Source organism: Polyodon spathula, chromosome 24 (assembly GCF_017654505.1).
Source record: "Polyodon spathula isolate WHYD16114869_AA chromosome 24, ASM1765450v1, whole genome shotgun sequence".
Classification (NCBI taxonomy): domain Eukaryota; kingdom Metazoa; phylum Chordata; class Actinopteri; order Acipenseriformes; family Polyodontidae; genus Polyodon; species Polyodon spathula.
The window spans coordinates 6,363,842-6,387,440 of record NC_054557.1 but is presented as its reverse complement, the minus strand read 5'-3'; the positions used below and the strand labels follow the sequence as shown (position 1 = coordinate 6,387,440).

At 40.3% G+C, this 23,599-nt stretch overlaps 1 protein-coding gene and 1 long non-coding RNA gene across 3 annotated transcripts in view; both read right to left on the bottom strand.

Annotated features, from left to right (window-relative positions):
- Nucleotides 1–935: 935 nt before the first annotated feature.
- LOC121298883 lies at nt 936–6,123 on the bottom strand. Of its 2 annotated transcripts, XR_005947341.1 has the most exons (5): nt 5,877–6,123; nt 5,355–5,409; nt 4,661–4,691; nt 3,128–3,397; nt 936–2,667 (listed from the first exon to the last, which is right to left on the bottom strand). It is a non-coding gene; the product is annotated as an uncharacterized LOC121298883 (long non-coding RNA). The 2 variants fall into 2 exon arrangements; XR_005947340.1 differs by having other exon boundaries at nt 5,355–6,118.
- A 2,012-nt stretch (nt 6,124–8,135) lies between these two features.
- Nucleotides 8,136–23,599, bottom strand: part of LOC121299072 (zinc finger protein 609-like) — a 53,525-nt gene continuing 38,061 nt past the window's right edge. The window contains exons 4-8 of the mRNA XM_041226579.1: nt 20,471–22,853; nt 19,230–19,602; nt 16,518–16,820; nt 15,666–15,744; nt 8,136–13,350 (exon numbers count right to left, since the gene is read on the bottom strand). Coding sequence (XP_041082513.1) covers nt 15,671–15,744; nt 16,518–16,820; nt 19,230–19,602; nt 20,471–22,853 — 3,133 coding nt within the window. The 3' untranslated portion in view covers nt 8,136–13,350; nt 15,666–15,670. The remainder of the gene's footprint in view (nt 13,351–15,665; nt 15,745–16,517; nt 16,821–19,229; nt 19,603–20,470; nt 22,854–23,599) is intronic.

Genomic DNA, 23,599 nt, shown 5'->3' with positions numbered 1-23,599 from the left:
AATAGAAGATCAATTACATAACATTTAAACATTGCTTGAGAAACTATACAAATTATTAACAAAAGTATTTCCTGACAATTTAGTTTTTTTTGTTTTTTTTTTTTTTTTTTTTTAAGTGCAGGTAGAACGGGACTGTAAATGACATCTACAATCAGGGTAGTATTGTACAAATGCAATTCTACAAAAACATGATACATGTAATAGATCTCCTCCTTACCTCTCGACTAAAGAACTGGTTCTAGTTGAATGGCACGGTGTTCCTTTCTGAATGCCTTTCCATTCAACAGGCTGAGATACATACCTATAGGTGATATTTTACTGTCCATTTTAAGGTGAATTGTAGAAGATGGAACCTACTGTGACTCAGGACTTATCATGGTGCAAATGTAAGCTTAGAAAAGCACTGTACATAACATCAGCACATAACATCAGCTTTATTAGGAAAATTGAAAAAGCAAATGAAATGATAATGCGAACAAAAATACAGTGATCACACAGCATTATTTCTAATATTAAGCCAGACAAACTGTATATTAGTCCATCTCATTGATTATATTTGCAAGTTTACTCAAGTAAATATTGTTGCTCACACTTAATAGAAAAGCAACTATACAATCACTAGTTACATCCCAAACACCACAAAGCAAATGGAGAGAATTAAGCTTCAGAAAAGGAATAAAAGCATTCCTTCATTCACCACAGAAAACATTTTGTGTCAACTACAGTTCATATGACACATACATAATGTAGTATTCAGTTAACTGTTTGGCATTGTATCGAACACAAAATCAAATTAACACATCTGTATCAGCACACAACTTTAGTCATTGATATTATATCGTATATACAATTTATATTTATATATATATACTATATATATATATACATATATATATACATGAATAGCATGATTTCTAAAAGGTTATCTAGCAAGATTACTTATTGTTTTCAGCTACTACATGGATTTCTATAATCTTATAAGTAACAGAAATGCTTCTATGCCTGAGCTGTACACAGGATATAATGTACCAGAATTTTTACAAATCCGTAACTGAATTTCTTACACGTGATTTATAATGATTTCAAGTCACTGTTGTTATTGATTGGGTTGCATGTTTCCACGTTGTCAGGATGTTAACAGTATGTAAACTAATTTGCTGAATTGAACAGCACGTTCTCTTTAAAACCATGGTAACATGGTAGAGACAGTGGACCTGTTGTTTCTACAGCCTACTCAGCTTCCATTTTCAACAAACTTTTCTTCTGAACTTCTAAAAATACTGCAAGAACAGGGATGAGTACATCCTTAACAAACCCCTCAAAGTAGTTTATAAACATCATGAAATAAGGCATGCGATATGAGTGCTTAATCATAGAATCTTGAACCAGCACATCAGTTCTAGCAATGTTTCCGAGCACTCCCATGTTGTACTGCAGTTTGAAGGCATAAGACTTTGTGAACCCCCCTTTTTTTTTTCAACACTGATGCCGTCTCAGTTGTTAGAATGACATTCTTCTCATCGCTCGTATCACAAAACACGTAGCACTTATGAGCTGTAAGGTACCTGTAAATGCTGTGCTGTTTGTTATTAATCATGTGTAAGTTTTCAATGTTGTTGTTTTTTATGTAAATCTGTACAAGCTGCATTCCCTCAATTTCTTTTTTTTTTTATTATTTTCTTTGTTTGATTCTTGGTTTAATTTCCTTTTTTGGGAAATATTTGGACGAGCCGTTTGCCCTATCGGGATAGGATTAAGTGAAATACCAGAAATTGTGTTGTCCTGTTGGCCAGACCCTTTTCCACAAGTGGGGTCAGCTTCTGAAGGGCTTGATGTTCTAAGCACCTGATTATCTTCAAATGTACTTCCATTTTGAATACTTTTGAATCCTCATTCCTACTTCCCATGTCAGGCAAATCCCTGTGGCTTGCTCTACCATCAGAAATATCACCATCTAGTCTACCACCTTTGCTAGAACCCATTTCTGATCCTTTATGACTCAAAGTGCCACCCTTGTTTGACACCACTTTCATCTTAAATAATATCTCATAAGCCTTTTTTGTAGGAAACGTGCAACTTCCACGTGCAGAGGGGTCTTTATTTAGGTAGTCCTCCAACTCCTTGTTGGTAAATATTTTATATGCCTCACTATCGCTACAGTTCCAGTCCTCTTTGAGCTGTCTGTTTTTCAGTTCATCTTCTAATGTTTTTATCCCCTCATCTCCTATTTCTTGGGTCAGTTGTTGAATGATGTCTTCTGAATGTTCTCTAGCATATTCCTCCCAATCTGACAGAGATACTGACAAAAGACAAACAAAACACTATTTGATAAACATATAGTTTAACTTTTTTTTTTTGAGGTTTTGCTCCAATATTTCTCCTGATTAGGTTTCATCTAACTTTACTGCTGTGTTCTTTTAGCAAAGTTTCGCTCTGTAATCATGGGCAGTATTGTTTTGATGATGTCATTTTGATCCCCAGTTATTCTGTGCCAGTATCAGCATTCGGCACTCTACATCAGCTAGAAAAGCCTCGTTTATTAATAAAATACATCCAATAAAAATACTAACGATTCACATACCATAATACAGAATACAAGCTTCACACACAGAAATACATTACCCAGACGATACTGCTGTGGTCCATTTTTGTTCAGTTTTGCTGAAACTTAATGACATTTGAAACGTTGGCATGAACAACTCTACATCGCAATGTTACAACATTGATTTAAATATAACTTAAAAAACAAATATATAATTAACTTAACAGCACGTTACATTTTTCTAATTGAAATTCCTGATGTACCTTTCACTAAGCCAATGCAATCCCTCCCTTAACTTGAATACGTTTATTATCAAAATAACAAATGCACAGCAGAACATAATTCAATGTCTGTTTGTTAACAACTAATAAATCATCTCTCTCAAGGTGTATGATGGAATTGTTTAACTGTAAACACACAATAGTAGCATGTTTAGTAAAACTAAAAGAAACGACCATGAAAAGGAACAGAATGTCTGCCTTGTCAATGAGAAAGACTCAAAACATTTGTGTGGTCTGGTTTCTTGCCAATACTTACTGTAGAACATAAATATCAGAAGTTACAAACCCTAATAAACTGAAATACCTGCTTTCTGCATTTCTTCATACACATAAGTGTGTTCCTTCTTCAGCAAATCTATAAGATATCTGCGGTGCTTTGGAGTCTTGTGTGTCATGAACAAAAGTAATTATCTGTTTTTGTTGTGCAAAAACTTCTCACTGTTAATAGTACTCATTTCCTCCTGGTCTATCATTATATCACTATAAAGGGAATCCAACATTTGTGAGAGAGCAACTTGATTGACAATAGCAATGAATACTGTGTTGGCACTTTGCAAGAAATTTCGATCCAGCTCTGAAATAAAAATGCAGAGAAAATGTATTTACTTTCAGTAATGCACACACACACATTATTTGCTATGAAGTTATATAGGCAGCATGGCTCTATCTAGTCTAGTTTTCCTGGTGTTGAGCAATGTCATTCAGCAGACATGCGCTTTGGCATATTAACCACTACGTAATAATTGTCATGTTTTTACAAATTTTACAAATACAAAGAATTGAAAATTGTTTTTGCATGGGCCTCCCGAGTGGCGCATCCAGTAAAAGCGCTCCACGTGGAGTGCAGGATGTGCCCTATAGCCTGGGGATCACAGGTTCGAGTCCAGGCTATGTCACAGCCGACCGTGACCGGGAGTAGCTAGGGAGTGGCGCGCAATTGGCCAAGCGTTGCCCGGGTAGGGAGGGCTTAGGTAGTCGGGAATCCACGGTTCACCGCACATCAGCGACCCCTGTGGCCGATAGGGCACCTGTGGTTCTGCAGTGAAGCCTCCAGGTCTGTGTTGTGCTCCAGCACTATAGGTCTGGTGGCCTCACTGTAGATCCGCAGTGCAAAAAATGACAGGTTGGCAGGAGCACGTTTCAGAGGATCCCTGCTCCAGCCTCCGTTCCCCGAGTTGCAGGGGTTGGTTGCAAGCGGTGAGCTGAGAATACAGATAATAATTGGGCATATCAAATTGGGGAGAAAGCTGGGATAAAAAATTGGAGACAACTAAATTAAAAAAAAATAATAATAAAATTTGTTTTTACATAACAAATGGCACTTGGTATTAATTTGGTAAAAACATGAAAAGAATCACGCTGATACAGAAATCGTTATGGACAGTTTATCACTGATTTTGTCAATTTGGCATGATGAATAAAGACAATAATACTGTCTTGGGATAACTGTTGGTTTGGACTCCATAACAGAACAAGTACAGGGTTTAAGTGTGGCTTGTTTGTGTGATGCCTGGATTATCAACACTAAGGTGTCTTATGTGTCCACTGCTGTGTTGCAGAACAAAACTGCAGCAAAAGCTCCCTCTGTCTGCTGCAAAAGCGGTAACAGTCCTGTTTTATTAAGGGGTCTGATCCTTTAAGGGATTCTCAACTACCATTAGTTCATCCAGCTGTATGTGTAAGGTGGCTGAAAAATCTTTTGTAACTCCTAGAATATACAAACCAAATGAAACCATCTTCATAAAAACAAGGGGGCCAAGTTTGGCGGCTGAATCTAAAAGGGACTATCTACTCAATAAGAAAATCCAGGAAAATGCATATAAACTTTACAACCTACCTTCAGCACTGTTTTCAGTCATTTTCATTATCTACATGAAAAACAAAGAGCATTAGTACTTTGCCTTAGATGTGAAGTGAACAGACAAGCCAAGGTAGATGTTTCATGCATCACTGATCATTCGTCCAATTTATTTTGTAAATGAGCACTGTAGAAAACTCCAGTGGCTCTGAAGGTTCTACAGGAGTTCCGGAGTGTTCAGTGTAACGGTGCAGGATTACACACAGCGGGATACAGAGTGTTCAGTGTAATGGTGCAGACGTGCAGATTACAGGAATCTTATAACAAGTTGAATTTTCATAAGGGTTTGCTGGGAAATGTACTTCAAAGATTAATGCCCTCCCATAGTCTTATCAAAACCTGACAAATCCCTTAGTGGTTCCAAGATATAGCCTTCAATAGACAGTTGTTTACTCAATTCAAAGGAATACCCCCAGGGTAGTAAGACTACAGTGTTAACTTTAATGACTAAACTGATAAACTTATATGCAACTGTGGAGGTGTGCCTTCAGTATTACTTCAAGAAATCTTTTTTTTTTTTTTTTTTTCATTGAATGCAATAGTTTGGACACAATGAACCTTCAATGCAGAACAAAGTAGTAATAAAGTACAAAATACTAGTGTTACAGTAATACAGGTATACATGTTTAGGATATCATGGCAATGTGTACTGTATGTAATCTGAAATTCTTACTTGAATCTTGGAGTGCTCGTGGAGACTGTATAGATAACAGGAAATGAAACAAAAACTAAAAAAAAATATTACTAGGTTTAAAGATCACAATTTGTAACAGACAAGTAACAAGGTAGTTTTTAGTCATCTGAGATAAGTTTGATTGTATTTAATTCTGCAGTTTACTTTTCATGTAGACTATGAAGGTGTGCCAAGCATTCCATTTGCACGCCACATGGACACACATTGTTTTAAGGCGATATTTTTTAAGTGGTTGTTGGTTTTGATAGTCGACATTGGTTTTCACACTGCACTTTAGTAAATAGTATTTCAGGCTACTTTGTTCCCAGTTAATGCTTAGATTTTTTATTCAACTGGTGTATCCCAAAACTGTAAGAGGCAGTACAGACATCAACTAGTTTTGCAAACTGCCAGCTCTAATATAGCAAGGCCACCGTGACAATGTAAAAATGACACATATGCAAGGTTAGTGTGTCCAAACTGTAGAGATATTATGTAAAATATTCCTACTATCTATCTTACCTGTATCTTGCAGTGCTTGTGTAGAGTGATTGTGAAAATGAAACTGCACAGACTGTTTCACTGTCTTTTCATGTACAGCCCCAGGAGGTGAGCAGGCGTGTCTTAGATTTGAGCGCGATGTATGACGTTGAGGACACAAAAAATAGTTAAGGTGGAATTTCCAGGTTAATATTAATAGTCAGTATTAGGTGTTATTTTTATCTTTTTTTTTTTTTTTTTAATTATTTCATAATATTTATGGATACTACTTTTTAAGGAGTTTATATTTCAATCATCTGAAGTATACTAAAACCGTGACCATGATCTAGCAATGCCACGTTAAGATATGGCAAATAATTTACATACCCCCAATGATGACCCCCATAACCTGGCACTCAGTGGTTTCCCAGATATAGCCTTCAGCCAGCTGAGTATCAGTGCTGGGATAAAGTATGTCACTGTGACCAACATTGAGAGAATGTGGATTAAGTTATTTATTACAAACTGTGGGGTAAAAGTTTTCACATTTCACAAGAACAATTGTCTGCATGAATATGAGATTCAGCCACCTGCTTGATAAAACAATAGTAACATATTTCTCAGAAGATGTCAAGATAAATATATGTATTTAAGTAGAACTTACAAGAACATGACCATGAACAGACCTGAGCTCCTCGTCGTCAAATTGAATCTACTGTAAACAGAGGACGATCTCAGCAATGTTCCTCTAAACCAACTTCCTGTATTAACGTTAATAAGGAGAGTCAAATACAGGATTAATATAGGGTTGTTCAGATGATTCAATAGATAACCCTAATCCAGCTGTAGACTCCACAGCCTCTTGGACAGTCCTGAAACGGAAGACCTTGTTTGCCCAGGATAGAGGTGTGTTATGTCATGAAATTAACCCACAACCACATTTACAAGAAAGGGCTAGAATGCAATTATCCAACATTTGTTACAATCTCAATACACAAACCCCCCCCCCCAAAAAACATAAAAATCACCTGCCTTCATTAACTATATTGTGCTTCAACCACAAACAATAAATCTAGATCTGCCACTGGGAATTCTAGCAGTTTAAACCCAGCTCTCCTGGCTGCTGTTTTAGCTTTTTTCTTATTCTTCCTCATGTTAAATATGTAGACCTTGAATTCAGACTTAGATATTTTAGTATAATGTACAGATTCTACTGTAAAAAGGTGCCCTCCTGTACTGAAATAGTTTGTGCAGTGTTGATTAAGTCTTAAATTTAGCCATAAACATATTAACCGTCAATGCACCCTCAATGCAATTAGGTTTTTGACAGGATTCCCTATAAACACAGTAGCCAGAGGGACCAAACAAGTGTATCACCATTAGTTATTGCTTAGTGTGCTGGTACCTTACAGCCATTTTGAGAAACACTTGAATGTTAGTGCTCACTACAAGGGAATGCTGTGCCACCTTTACAGGACAAGCTTATAAGGCAACGTGACAGAGCATAGGCTGTCCACATGAGCACGTGTGTGTGTGTGTGTGTGTGTTTGATGGCTGGTGGCCATCTTTGTGAAGGGACAACCTGAGACCAAAATAGCCACCGTTTGCACAGCCACATGGTTTGATTGCTATATTGAAGGAATGTTTGCTTGAGAGAGGACGGAAAAGTGTGGATTGTGACCAGGTGGTGATTGGATGATTGCATCAAACATGCCCCCGTGGCCACATGGTATAAAAGGAAGAGAGAACAAAGAGAAAGAGAAAGGAACACGGGGATAGCAGTAGCTTGGGTGTTTTAGGGTTTGTTTATTTTGCAGTGTTTTCTTTAAACCTTTATTTTGTTCAAATTTATTTGTGAATTAGTGCTTTGAACAGAGACCAGGTCTCATGTTTCAGAGAGCGTAGACCTGCCTTGCCCAGGACACTACGTTACAGGGAACCTTTAATGTTCTGATGCCAAGCAAGCAAATTTGTGTTCCTGCCATGCCATGGTAACAATGGCACTTGTACATCATTCTATTAAGTATTACAAACACACAATCAAGTTGTTAATATAATCCAAGATAAAATAATCCACAGCATTAGAAGAGTGTTTTACACATTTAAAAGTGGTTATGGTTGCAGCTGTAGGTTTTTTCTTTAGTAGATGGTATGACAATATATTTCAAACGCTTCTCATTAAACCTGGATGGCTATGACGCCTCACAAGATTCCAATTTCACAGAAAGATCAAAGATGGAAATGACTTGTATTTTTTAGAATTTTTAATTGTTAGTTGCAACCTTTATATTTAACATTACATTTATGACACATTAGAAGACAGTGAATTAAACTTTGTCACAGGCACTGAAAAGGTTGCGTGCACCATGCATAATTCTGTAATTCCCATTCCTTTACAACACCAGATTACTGAAACAGACAGATTAACCAATCAGAGTTCTGGGTTCTTTGGACTGGGTAGAGGGGCTCCCTCTAGAGACGAGAAGTAAATCACCTGCCAATATCCTGCAGGAAATAAAACTTTGCATTTGAGGACAGTTGGGATCATTACATGGATTCCAAATTAGTCACACATTCTGCATTCCAATACACTATTATTCTTTATCTTTTACAATATATTACTCTAAAGGACCTCAAAACATTAAAGTAATGTAAATACATATTTTTGAATGTTTTTCAATTCAGTGTAATAAAGGGAGCCAGCAAAAGGACATATGTGATTGTCTCATAAAAAGATTTATTTTTGTTTGCCTAAATGTACAAAGGCAAATTACAGTATGTATAAAAAAAGAAACATGGTAATGTACACTTTACATACAGAAAACTTGGAGAGGATAAAATCAAACGCAGCAGTCAAAAAAAAAAAAAAAAAAAAAATGTAAACATCTACCTTTCAAGTACTGATGATGGTTATGAATTCCATCACCCCTGTGTTTGACTGGGGGGGCGGTCAGGAGAGAAAAAGGAAGGAACAAACAAAACCGTACGGATTTAAAGAAAGCAAAACAGAATCCGCAGTAAAAGAGCACTTCCCTTCTCTTGCTGGTAAGTGACGTCTGTCAAAGCACCATTTCCAAACAGGGCTGAGCAATGGCTTTGTCATCAGAGAAACATTTTCACACACATTGAAACCATGTGCTTTCTTCCTGGCTGTAGCACTCTTACAACAGCTTTGTGATTCTGGGTGCAAAGGTAAACACATTGTTAAATTACTACCAACAGAACTAGGTTGAACCTCAACATTTTGTATCTTAAAAAAACATGAAAAAACTGAAAAAGATTTCTAGTCAGCACAGACATTAACTTGTTGTAGACATCCCTTACTGTTTATACTGCTCGAAACCCATTCTATTCCATTTGGTGGAAAATTTCATTACATTTTTGTTGAAGGTATTTAAAAAAAAAACTGAAGACAAGACATTTTAAAAAGACAACTGGAAAATTGACCTGAGCAGGTGCAAATTTAGCAGCCAGTGGGGTTGCATGATTTTGTTGACTTTCAGAAACTGGTATAGCTATACACCTACTTTAGTAAAGTGTGCACAAAAGCAGAACATCACAAGCATTGAAGGGTATACCAATTCAGCAGCCAACATTCAAAGTAACACAGGGCTGAATACCACATACTGTATACCAAACCAAGGCTTTGTAGGCTTCTTTCCACTGTAATATTGCATATGCCTATCCACCCTCAATGTCCACCTGATGGTCACTATTCTCTCTGAGGTAAAATGATATCATAGCAGTTTCAGTAACTAAGATTTTGTAGAGTTCACCATTAATATGACAGTTTTCTTGTTTTGTAGTTACAAAACTTGAAATCACAGTAGCATCTGCAGAAATAGTTGACATGGGAGGTTTAGACTGTGAGGGGTTAGGATAGGTGGAGTCCCTTGTTTTGGAATACAGCCTGCAATGCTTCGGACCGGTGGTCAATTTATTTACGATTGCACTCTCGTGGCCCACTGGTGCCGCTTTCATACAGAGGAAAACGCTCCAACACTTCAGATGCACCAAGTTCACCTGGGCTCAGCCACATAAATCTAAAGTGGGCGGCGCATCAGAGTTACAGCCAGGAACAGTCTATATTTGGGGTTGCCAGGCAACATCCAAGCAAAGGAAAGGATAAGTAGAAAAGTGGCATCGCTCAGTTTGGAAACTATGTGATGACAATTGTAGACCACTAATTCCACATGTATAAATGTATCCCAGTACTGTATACCCCACAGCAGTGTAAAAACATCACATCCTGAGGAGAGCAGCAAAAAAAAAAAAAAAAAAAAAAAGTTCAGCTCAAATTGATTTGAGACAACTTATGGGTTGGAAGAGCAATAAAACGATATTTAAAAAAAAAGAAAAACAACGCCTTGTTACAGTCTAAAGAGAAATAAGCTTCTTCTCAAAAAAAGGAAATGCCACTTTGATACTTAGCCCTTCAAGCGTTTCACTTTCAAATATACATGTAATAAACAGGAACCCAACAGTACATTACACACAATGCAATTCTTATGTTTTTTCTCCACTTTAAAGTTAAAACAGGCTGCCTTTATGAATTCTTTAACCAGGGAATATTTAGGTAGTGGAAGAGGAGATTTCATACAGCTGCCTACCACAGGCCCAGATATCTGTAAATATAAACGGAGACCAGGCTATTCAGTAACAAACCCTCTAAACATACTGTTTTGGATTGTAAATCCACTGTGCAGCTGTTGTGGAGAAAAAAAACAAAACAAAACAGGTGGCAGGTTAAGGCAGCAAAGGATGCTACAATATTCTAGCACTATCAACCTACAGTACATAGAGGGCGCTGTAGCTGCCACTGCATTAAAAGCTTACCATAAAGATAATATTAAAAACAGAAGAATGGAGCAGTTTGAGACTTCTCTTGTCAGATACTTCAAAATCAGTTTGTGTTTTTTTTTTTTTCTCACCAGAATGCAAAGTGCCTTTCTGACTCTCTTAACATCCTGCATATCAATAATATTTATGACTGGCTCTATGATCATCTCACAACATAAATGAAAACCAGGGAAAGCATGTAGTGACAGTGACACCGACCATGGCTACTGCAACAAGGGACTTGGGAGCGCTAGCATTCCCGCCTTCCAAATTCTTACCTAAAAAAGGACATCCGTACAGAGGTAGGGTAAAAACAGTGGCTCTCATTTTGAGGTTTCTAGACGGGCACAAAACTGTACAAAAATAAGGTTTAAAAAGAAACGGATGAAAAAAATTAAATTAAATCACAGCACTGCAGAGAGAAAGTTGTTACGTCAGCTACTGTTCTTTTTACAAAAAATGTTCAATAGCATCCAACAGATTTTTAAAATAATTCCTCTGTACAATATATACAAAAACCACATTGTGTGTGGAAGAGAGAGAGAGTGGGGGACAGAGAAAGAGAGATAGATACAAACTCTGGTACATCTTAGTATGCAGAACGCACACACAGCAGGGTAATGCTTTCAGTGTTATAATACGCACAAAGAGAAATAGTGATGAAAAGGCTATTTAGAGGTGATGAATTCTATGTGTACACAAAGGATTTTCCCAGACTTTTCCAAAGCAAGCAATGTAAAAGCAGTAACACATCCACAGCGTAATGGATTTAGCCTCCTGTGTACTGAATACAGATTTCTGGTGGAGACTGCCTCCAATTGAGTACATAATCATTACAGACTATCTGGGGATTCAAAACTGTTGTTGTGTAGTGTTACAAAAGTCCAATTTGAATAAATCAGCAAAGGCTGTGACCGCAATTGAATTAGAAACAGGTATGAATCTCAGTATTTCAGACTTCACTTAAGACTAGTGCAAAAATTTACTGAAACTGAGAAGGGTACCTTTATTTGCTCGTTCCGCAATGATTGGGCAGATTGCAAATGTAATACACTTCCTAAAATACATATTCCCCGGCACAGAACCATTGTTAAAAAAAAAAAAAAAAAAACAGCTATTTATAAAACAGATTTCTGATTTTTTATTCAAATTGAAGGTGATTTTACAAGACGACCAGCCACCATGTTGCAGTTATAAAAAAATAAAATAAAAAAAAACAACCACACACATGCTGTTTTACAATCAGAAGAACCAACGGTGGATATTGGGAGCCACCAAGCTCTGCCATCTTTATTTAGCGCCAATTTAAAACTACAACTCCCATAGTTCTTTGCCACACCCATTTCTTGAATCTGTAGACGTGAAAAAAATGGAAATATTTCCCTGTGATAATCCCTAAACTGTTAATGAAGTGTAAATAATTTCAACTCCAGAGGCATTGGGACGTTGCACTGGTTCTCTGTTGTTTCCTTTCTATTGCATGGTACTGGCAACTGGAGTAACTGTGTGGAAGGTCCCCGACTTGAGATACTCATTTGACCGTGTTTATTTTTACTCAACTGCCCCCCCTGTTGTGCATTCCTTTTATAACACAAGACTGTTAAAACTCTCTGTGATGTGTGTAGCTCAGAAGGTGACAAGCCCAGGCACAATCCAGTGGATCATTCCACTTAAAAGCAGGCAGAAGTAATAGTTGCACAGACTATCCCTTTTAAAACAGCCAGCATTAGCACAGTGGATAACGGATGCACAGACACTGCTGTAAACCGTGACGGGTTCATGTCTGTAAGCCACCTCGGCTAGACAGTTCAAAATAAAAAAATAAAAACAGGATATCTATGAAAAGCAAGTCATACTGAGAAATCACCATTAATTCAAGATAAAACAAACCTAAAGATATCTCATTCTCCTTTGAGAATATATATATTTATATATGGTAACTATTCACAGGCATCTTATTCACACACAAAATATACCTGCTGCAGCTCGTTTAAAGATATTTCAAATTCAAGATTAAACTCCTGAAGTAAGCAGTGTTTTAAAATATCTAAAAAAAAAAAAAAAAAAAAAAGAAGAGGGTTTTTTGATTCGTTGAAATGTTTCAGATATCTCGGAATGCATTTTTGCAAGATCTCGAAATGGCTTCTGCTTGCACAGACAATGCGTGTGTGAGGGGCTTCAAAGACACGACCCTTGGCCAACAAACATGTCTGTATCGGATCGACGGTAGAAAATCGCTGTAGTCTTCAGAAAAGGGGTGCAGCGTCCGTTCAGTGGAAAGCGGGAAACTAAGGCTTGGTTCAGCCAACAATTCCTGTAGGGCCTTGTCGACTGCTGCTGATATAAAAACAATGCTATCAAAAGAATAGTCTTTTCAGGTTTGTTTTTAGTTTTTTGTGTTCACTGGGTCCACAGTGCAAAAACCAGGTTTAGTGGCTAGTTCTGTGTGTAAAATCAACGTAGATGGCTTTGTGGTTTATTGTTTGTACCAGCTCTCAAAGTCCAGAGTTAAGAAGTAGATGCTAGAAGGACAACAGTCTGCCCGACGTTATGGCAGCAACAAAAAAAAAAAATAGAAACACCATTCAACTGATGCTAAATGAACGCCACAAGCTTCCTCATGTGATCCAGTCACATGACACGTTTCAACATGAAGTTGATCGAATCAGGTCTCTCCCTGCAAATGAAGAAAAATATTAATGAGTTACAATTTGATCTTTAAACATTTCTTAACACATGTGCCCACTTGCACGGTTATACAGTACTGTTGATTAGACCCATATGATAAATAGTAAAACAACAATAGCAATGTGGTTCAAGTCAGGACACACAGGGTTTAACTAGTAACAGTATGGCAGTGTAAAATGAACAGGCTTGATGAGCACTAAAAGAGGAGACAGAACATCATCATCCTAGATATTTGACCTCAGAGTAACAAGGTGCATTACCTCTACAATTTTACACTGCCAAGTGTCATCAGTATAGCCTAAACAAATAACATATTACCACTTTACCACATGGGAACTCTTACCACACGGGAACTCTGTTACTTCAGGGCTATATATTCTGCTCGGAATCAGAGCATGCTGGGGCTCCAAGCAGTATTGTATTAATTTTATTTTAACAGTGGTATCTATGTACATCACACCAGCTTAAATGGTCCTGTATTACCATGTGAATATACAGTGGTTTGCAGAAGTACTCACCCCCCTGCAAAGTTTTCATATTTTGTTGGCACCTAAGCATACTCCACGACGCTTTCAAATTAGACTTTACATGTAAAATCTATACAAACTACTGCACATTGATAAAGTTAAACAATACATATAGAATATAAATAAGTACGATTTACAGAGAAAAACAGACTAATCTCAGTTGCATAAGTACAACCCCTTTTACTGCAGGCCTAAATCAGCTCAGGTGCAAATGATTTGTTTAAAAGGTCACAAAATTAGTGAAATGGTTTCAGCCTGTGTGTACTCAAAGTGGTTTAACTTGTAGATAATTTCCCTCAGGTATATAAAGACTTTCAAGCTGCAACTCACATAGTGATCCAACAAATCAACCATGAAGACCAAGGAGCTTTCGAAACAAGTCAGGGATAAAGTGTTAGAGAGGCACAGGGCAGGAGAAGGGTACAAGAAAAATTCAGAAGGCGCTGATTATCCTCTCACCACAGTGAAGTCCATCACTAAGAAGTGGAAGATGCATCCTACCACCCTGAGACTACTGAGATTAGGTTGCCCTCCCAAACTGAGCAGCCAGGCAAGCAGGAAATTGGTTCGGGATGTCACTCTGAAGCCAACAATGACCTCAAGAGATCTGCAAAGTTCTGTGTCTGAGATGGAAGTCAGTGTTCACACATCAACAGTAAGCCGGTCCCTACACAAAGTTGGCCTGTATGGATGGGTGGCAAGTAAGAAGCCATTACTCAAAAAGCCTCATCTTAAAGCACGTATGGAGTTTGCGAAAAAGCATGTAGCTGTTACTGCAGACATATGGAAAAAAGGTTTTGTGGTCAGACGAGACAAATATTTAACTTTTCGGTCTAAATTCCAAGCGTTACGTCTGGCGCAAGCCCAACACTGCACATCACCCAGTCAACATCATCCCAACTGTCAAGCATGGTGGTGGCAGTATCATGTTATGGGAATGCTTCTCTTCAGCAGGGACTGGGAAGCTTGTCAGGATAGAGGGGAGAATGGATGGTACAAAGTACAGGTGAATCCTTGAGGAAAACCTGTTTGAGTCAGCCAACTCTAGAACTGGGGAGGAAATTTACATTTCAGCAGGACAATGACCTGAAGCACAAAGCCAAAGCCACACTGGAGTGGTTGAACAAGAAGAGAATTAATGTTCTTGAGAGGCCCAGTCAAAGTCCTGACTTGAATCCAATCAAATTTATGACGAGACTTGAAGACTGCAGTCCATCAACGATCCCAAACAAACTTCAGAACTGAAGTTTGAATCAGAACTGGAGCAATTTTTCCACGAAGAATGGGAAAAAATTTCACCATCCTACTATGCAAAGCTAGTAGAGACCTATCCAAAAAGACTCATAGCAGTAATTACTGCAAAAGCTGCTTCTACCAAGTACTGACTTGAGGGGCTGAATAGTTATGCAACCAGTAATTTAACAACATTTAACTTCCTCCTCATAACAGTGTTCAGTTTAACCACTACAGGTTAGTTTGAAAAGCTGTGCACACATTATTTGTAATTCAGCAAAATGTGACATTATTGGTAGGGGGTGAATACTTCTGCAAACCAATGTATCTAAAGAATTAAAATAAGGAACCATTTTTTTTCAACAAAGTTCAGTGTCTTCTCTTTACAATGCCTGCCATTTAAACAAGTTCTCCATGTCCAATTTTTAATGCCCTTCCCAAAGTAACCTGGAGCTGTATCTTCCTACGTGTCTAACATATTCAGGAATCAGCACAATAGATGGCTATCCCTGTAACTGTGGTTCTGAGTTCTGCAGTGCCTTACCTGTCTCACCTCCTCGGTGGTGGGTACAACGAAGGGGCTGAGGCCTGCTGACTGGCAATGATGGCTGAAGATGAGAGGCCTGAGAAATGAAGACAAACAGGAGTTCAGTTACTGGAAACTGGCAACAAAGGAGCAGTGAATCCTAAAACTATGTATTTTTTAATGTACTGAAATGATATGGTGCCAAAGCAAAACAGCAATATAATTAGACAACTATAGACTAAAAAAAAACAAAAAAAAACAAATTTTATATATAAATTGACATGCTTTTACTATAATTTTTGCTGACGGAACACACCCTGACTGACATTAAAAACACAAATCGGTTGCCCACAGGAACACAGTCTCACATAATACTGTACTGTCACTCCAAGCACAGCTTGTTCTGTGTAATTCACTTCACCACTACTTTCACACCATCAGTGTGAAAGCATGCGAAGGCCCTACTGTGCCAATGTTCAAACTGTGTTCTTATGAAGCATCCCAGAGCACTGTATACAACTTGGCAGCATTCATTAGCAAACATCAAAATATCAGCATGTTTCAAAAGACATTGTGCATGATGAAAAGCGCACTTTGAAGCGTTGCTGCCTTATCTGTAAAGTCAGGAATTATGTCTCACAGTCCAGCAATTCTCTGGTCTTTCAGACTCCATTTTATTAAACACACCAAAAGCATTCAGATTCGGCCTTCTTCAGTTTTCACTGTAATGGAGCCTGGGTAGCCCAGAGAGTTTCTTGTGATTTCAGATTAGCCCAAATGATCTATAGCTGAAATCTACAACACAGATTTTGACTAGCATCTTCAGTTTCATTGTGGTTAAAGTCAGTAAGTGCCCCTCCTTGCTCTCACCTGCTGCGTAGGGTAGATCGTACTGCAGTGGGTAGCCCAGGTGGTGGTGTGAGGTCATCAGGCGTTGTGATGGAGAGGAGCGTGGCCGCTCATCTCGCTCCCGCTCGTGGGCCTGCTTGTCGCTCACCGTGGGAGACTTGCTCTTGTAATGGCTGGTGTGCTGCTGCAGGATATCCAGGGCCTTGGACTCGGAGCTGGATTTACTGCTCACCGTGGGGCTGGATCGAGACTTCTCTCCCTCTTCGCTGCCCGGCATCTTATTGCCATAGGGGGAGAAGGAGTAGCCTGAGGACAGGTAGGAACCTGAAAGAAAAAAGGCAGGATTGACCTGTGATTAGTGTTGCCTCTAAGCTTATTACATACTGAGAAACTTGCCATTTTGACTGAGAAAGGGTCAATTATCAGTGAGAAACCTTCGGCCACGCATTAACCCTTTTAATATATTTTTGTTGCATTACACAATTTTGAAACAATATTCCAACACAAGTTTAGATCTCAACAATTTTACAATTTACTTTAAATTTAAACAAGACATTTACTGTGGCTCTGCCTCTGATTTTGAATCATCCTCTGATCCTATGCAGCCCTGTCAATTACCATAGATACAGACTGCATGCTTAACTGGTGGCCTGCATAAAATGGCTTTATACTACTGCATAAAACACTGGTGTCTGCACAGCCTTCAACTGTAACCATCTTTAGGGCTACTAACTGTTCCATTCTTGGGAATACCAAATTCTGTTTTACAAAAATGGCCAATTCCATCTGTTCACACTTTTTATCAGCATATTAATTAAATATGCCATTTGAACATAAATATAATGTTACTATATAAAATAAGTACATTTGATAAATATTACCACAATTCATTTTTTTTTTTTTCCAAAATCAGATTCTTGTTGCTGTAATAGTAAGTAAAGCACCTGAAGACACTTCAAACCTGCCATAATGTTTACAGACATCACTTGGCTCATTGCTGGCATTAAAACAAGCTGGAAAACCTAAGAATTGTATTACAACAGTTCAGAAAACCAAATGTTCTGCACAGTTGTGACAGTCATATTTACAGTCGTCCACTAACACAGTAGTTCAGTATACAAATAAAGGTGTTTTGAAAAGACCTGTTTAGCTTATTGCTGGTATTTACAATAATACAAAATATGAAACAGTTTAGTAAAAGTCCAGCAATGTCATGTGAGAGTAATCCTAGGTACAGTACTCCACACATTAGCGTTTCATTGGCATTTTAATAAGAACCAGGATAAAATATGAAATGCTGATAAAGGCGTGTTAACGACTCGCTGCTGTAAAACAGGTTCACTTGTATGTATCACCTGAAATGGCGCCGCTTTTAATGTAAACGCATAATTATTCCTCTCAATTGTTTCCTTCCTAATTCTGCAGTGTTATTTTCAAGATTTAAAAGAGTCGTGTCTCCAGACAGAGTGTCTTTATGAAACCAACGGTGTGTAGTGTAGTGACTACATCCTTTATACAGTAAAACGATCAATTTCCTTTAAGGATTGCATAGCTAGGAAAATAGTTTTTAGCTCATTTCTTCATCGTCAAAAAATATATTTCAATTAAGAAACGGACATGGTTTAAAATTGCTAATTACAACTTCATTAAAGGCAGGTAATGTGGAAAGAAATAAACTAAACAATAATGAAATACGCAATTAATTTAGCTTACTTAGGGAAAGCGCCGCCATGAGCGCAGTACCTTAGTTTTTCAGCATAGAAGAATGCAGTGCTTTGCCATTTTGCCGACATATTTGCTTTCTTATTCTCTACGTGTTTATGACTGGCATTATTATATTTAATGGTATTGACTCGTACATGATCATGCAAATTACAGCAAAACTATAAGAATACTATCACATACAGATAATCAGATTACGTTTAGCTCTATCTTACTGAAACATTGCTTTTTTTCCTTCAGTGATGCAGCCGCCATGTTGAGTTTCAGCAGAGACATGGAGTGAAGTCACATGATGAATTAACTCGCAAAAAACAAAATAATGCTTCACCCACCCTGTACCAGTAGATTCGCTGGTGCCCGGGCGAGCTCTGCACTAATGTGACTGTATTTTTACAGAGGGAAGTCAGAGAATCAGCTGCAAGACAGCCACAAATATGCTTATGTTAATGCTTTGTAAAAATGGTATCAAAATAATAGGTTTACCTTGAGAGATTGGAGTCTCAATTTGCGGTTGATATTTATGATAATAACTTGCGAAAGTTAGTAAACTGAGTGCAAAGCTTGTTGCCATTTACTGAGAAAAATGCACGCATTTTAGCCTTAGAGGGAACGCTGTTTGTGATAGACTGAAAATTGAACACACAAAAACAATGTCATTAATATCCCTCACTAATCCCTTGAACAAGCCAATTTCCTCTTTTAACCCATAAAGTCGAGAAGGGATGTCAGGAAGCTACTGGTCTCTGGAGGACAAAGGCCAGCCCTGCAGTTTCTGCCTGAGCTCACCAGGTGCCTGGCCTCCCAGTTCATCCTGCAGCTTACATCAACAAGCTTTTCTTTCTGTCATTCATAATGAGCCAATATTCTGTAATTAACACACTGATATTTTGTAAACACAGGCAACATGAAAAGCAAACAAACGAGTTTAAATGCAAAAGCTGTCAAAAAACCTCTTTAAATTCAAGCCGAAGCCTTGACAGACACACTAATAGAGTGGCCCCCTGGTCTCACCTGGGTAGTTCTGCATCATGACAGAGGGCATGCCCCTGTAGCCCGGGTGATTAGGGTCATAGCCCTGTGCGTAGGGGTACCCGTGAATGTACGGCATGTAGGACTGGTGCTGCGCCAGGTGGGAGGTGAACTGCATGTGGGTGGTGGACCGGGGGTCCTTGCTGCGATGGTCCTCCGACGGGGGCATGGCTAGTCGGGGGTCCATGCTCTCCTTGTTCTCCTCCTTCGGGGCAGTCTCCTTGGGCCTGGGCCTCTCCTCCTTCCCCTTGCGCTCCCGCTCACGTTCCTCCTTCCACCGCTGCTCCTCTTCCTGCTTCTGAGAATCGGGGTACTTGTTAGGATAGACGTAGGGCCACATTCTGGAGTCGGGCTCCTACAGACACAGAAAGAAATGCAGCTCTTGAATTGGACTAGATCTACCAGTGCAGCTAAAAAACTGATTTTCAAACTGTCCCCAATCACTATGCCAACCAGCCCCCTCAAGTTTACACACTTCCCTCTGTGGGAATGCTTCTCAAATCCAGCTGGACACAAACCCTCTGCCTGAAATACTATCACAGGTCAGAACGACAGTTATTTCAATATTTCAGGATGAAATGGATATGCTCATTCACTGCTAAACATATCAGGCTGACAACATTGTAACAGTAATTGCACAGTTGGTTACAGAACCGGCTGTGCAATGGAAAGCACTCCAACTCCTTATTGCTGAGACCGCCTGTGCATCATGTATTTTTGCAATTGCTTTGCTATCTTTATCCACATGGGTCATTAAGCAACAGGAGCACTCAACACTGCACACTGCAGTATGGCTTGTGGGAAGTGGGAGATCGTTCCAAGATAGTTCAAGTGGTTTGCAGCTGCAGCTGTATAATGATTCTGAACACATGGATACAAATGCATGTTCCATCTGAGTAGTTCTCCCTGATGTAGTGTACAGAAGGCACTGGTGTCCTGTAGCTCTAAAATAAATACATTGCAACTTGGAACTTTCATCTGAACTTTCATCATTTTAGAGCATTCTAACAGGCTTGTTTTTATTGTTTGCTCTAAATATTTGAAAACATAATCATTAGAAACATGCACAATTTATGTGCCCTTAAGAGTTTAACATTATAAGCCCTTGTTGTAAGTATCAGAGGGTTACCTATATCATGTTAGAACAAAATGACCCCACTTGGGGAAAACAGAGCTGAAATACTGACTTTCCCATTTATGTTTTCCCAACAGTTGTGAATTACCTGTCTGTACCACATGGCCTGGTCCACTGCAGGCTGCCTGCTAGACTCCATGCTGGACCTCGCCTCGGACGTCTCCTTGCTATGATGGCTGCCCTCGCTCAGCTTCATCTTCAGCCCCTCTGCCTGCTGGGACTGGATCTTGGAGGAAGAGGAAGATGAGGAGGAGGAAGAGTCCTCTACCTTGGGGATTATGACCGACTTTGCCGGCTCTGAATCAGAGTCTTTAGGCTTGCTCGGTGGCGCCGGCTTGCCAAGGTCCGTGAGGCTGGGGGCCTTCGAGAGAGTGGGAGGGATAGAGGCCTTCTGTTTCCACTCCTCCTTCATGGCTGCCTCCCTCTCTCTCATGGCCATGTCTGACTTCTTCTCGGCCATACGGTGCTGCTCGGTTGCTTGTCTCTGCCTCTGATGCTCCTCGTACTGCTGCCTGTATGCTGGATTGGAAGCCATCAAGTGGGCGTGATATGCCTGGTCGCTGTATCCATAGGGTGGAACATAGGCATACTGGTTGTAGTACAGGGGCTGCATGTACATGTTTGAGCGTTGTTGAATGACAGAGGGCTGCTGCTGTTGGCAAGGCATGCTAACTTCAGGCTTCCGCTCTTCCGGAGGTTCCACTTTCACCTTTGTGTCGATGGGTTCTGCTTCCTCTTCTTTCTTTATTTTTACAGGCTGGCCTTCTGCCAGCGATGTGTTAGAATTGGAAGCCCCCGGGCTGGGGTTGGTGTAGTTAGGAGAATAGTAGGCTTCATAGCCTGAATAGAAAGGAGACTCCTTGCTAGGGGTTTGGGAAGGAAAGAGGGCTTTCTTAGCCCCTTCCCTTATGGCCTGGTCATCTGCCTTGGCCTTTAAACTGTCTGCTTTGCCTTCCCCGTCTTCCCCTGCATCGGAAATGTCAGAGTAAGCTGGGCTATTTGTCTTGACCGAAGAATTGTCCGCACCATTTTGGGTCACTACATGAAGAGGAGCCATTGGCTGGACCATGCCAGTACTGTCAAGCCGGCTAGCCACACCTATCAACGGACTAGGAGCGTTATCTGAGAAGCTGTAGATCTTGTCCGCCTCGGCCTTGATACTGGCCAGGCGGCTTTGGTGGGGATCTGAAGAACCATTCAACATCCCGTCGCTTTTGCTCCCAGGATCAGAAGACTCAGAGTAAGGGCTCTTTCCTTCCTCTGGTTTTCCTCCTTTACCAGAAGGATTGGGACTGTCTGCATCCTTACTCTCTTTTTTCTTCTTGTCCTTCTTCTTCTTGTCCTTGGAGCTGCTCAAAGATGGGTTCACAGTGGAGGGCTCTCCCATCACAGTGGGCTTGGGTTGGATGGCTTTCAGCTGAGGGCTCTTGGGCATGGCCTGGACAACGGTGGTGGTCAAGCCTGGAGAGGAACCCGGGCTGCCTGTGGTGAAGGTAGCTGTCTGAAAAGTGTAGAGCTGCTGGGGAGGTATGGCTGGAGCTATGGGTCTGGCAGACTTCAAACTCTTTTGCTGGACCTTGTCAGGCTTGGCACTCCCACTATTGGGCTTCTTTGACTTGTCCTTGTCAGACCCTTTCTTATCATCCATACCGTCGTTGCTAGCCTCGTCCGTGAGGCAGGGTCCATCTTCAGATCCATCTATGGGGACCCCAACAGATTCCTGGTCTGCGTCACAAGATTTCTTCTTGCTGGATTGCTTAGAGCTAAACTTTCCAGGAGAAGGGGATGGGCTATGGCCATCAAAACCTCTACCTTTTGGCGTAACAGACCGTGCTGGCGAAAGACATCCTTTTTGGGAAACGGAGGCTCCGTTGCAACTCCCAGGCTCAGGATGAAGCGTAGAGTCCTCCCCATACTCGCTGTCCCCATCCATCTCCTGCTTAATGCCCTCTTCGTTGTGGGCGCGAGCCTGGTGGTACTTCAAGCCATTCATGTGCTTGTACTTCTTGTTGCAGTTGGGGTGCGGACAGTCAATGAGGATGGGCGAAGGACAGTTGCGGTCAACGGGAGGTGGAAGGGGCTCAGATTTCACGGCAGGCACGGGCATGGCTGGAGGGGGCACGCTGCTGTTGGAGTTGGTGCGCATGCGCTTGCTCCCCTTGGTGTCCTCCGAGCTGGAGTTGGGCTCCATGTCCGAGGCCGGCTTACTCTTCCGCTTATTGGCCGAGGACGGGCTGGCCTTGACGTCCTCGGTGTTGCTGTTGGGCGGTGTGCGGTGCTCCGACGAGGTCTGGCTCCCGCGGCGGCCCTTGCTGTTGGAGCCCGCCCGTGTCTTGCTGCCGCCGCTGCTGCCCTTGGTGTCAGATGAGTTGCTGTTCTCGTTCACAGGAGTGTTGCTATTGGGCCGCATCCGCTTTCCCCTTCCCCGGCCATTTCTCATCTCCAGGTCACTGGTGGGCGACTCACAGAACCTGTGCAGAAGACAAGGACAGTTAATATTTCCTGTTTGTTTCAACTGTAAATGCTATGTGAAGTTTACAGCATTGTGGTACTCTCTTCTGACTCTCTCAGTTCATTCCTATACAGGTCCTTGTCCATCCAGATCCAGAATTCTTTTTTAACCTGCTATGGTCAATTACGCAAATCAAGAACATGGATCTGGACTATTCAATGTAACAATTAAGACAATAGCTGGTATAAGGTCCTGGACTGGACTGTTTTATAAATTAAAACAAATCGACAAGGGTTTACGGCAGGGCCGATATTTGTTACTAAAATGACCCTGAGCAATCTGTGCAATAAAAACTAATTCACTAACTAGTTTTTCACACTAAGCAGATAAATAAACATAACAGGGTGCAGGGCTATTGGACTTTTCCATCTCTGTATAGGCAAGGAAGTTTCATGCATCACAACGCCTCCACTATTAAGCAACTCTGAGATTTATGCTGCTGATTTTAAAATACAGCCAAGCATAAAAATAGGCAGTACTCTGTGTACCATATAAATGCACACTTGATGAACGACGCTGCAATCATCTAATTAAGCAGGCTGGCAAGGAATGTCAAACCCTTCAAAGCGGTTATATATGACCGCCTGCAGCAAAAGCTCAATGTGTGTTTCTGCCTCCCATGATGTAGCATTCAGTGGAGCAGCAGTCTTCATGTGAAAGGGCCTATATCATATACTGGTGATGCAACAACTTGGCTTTTGGAAG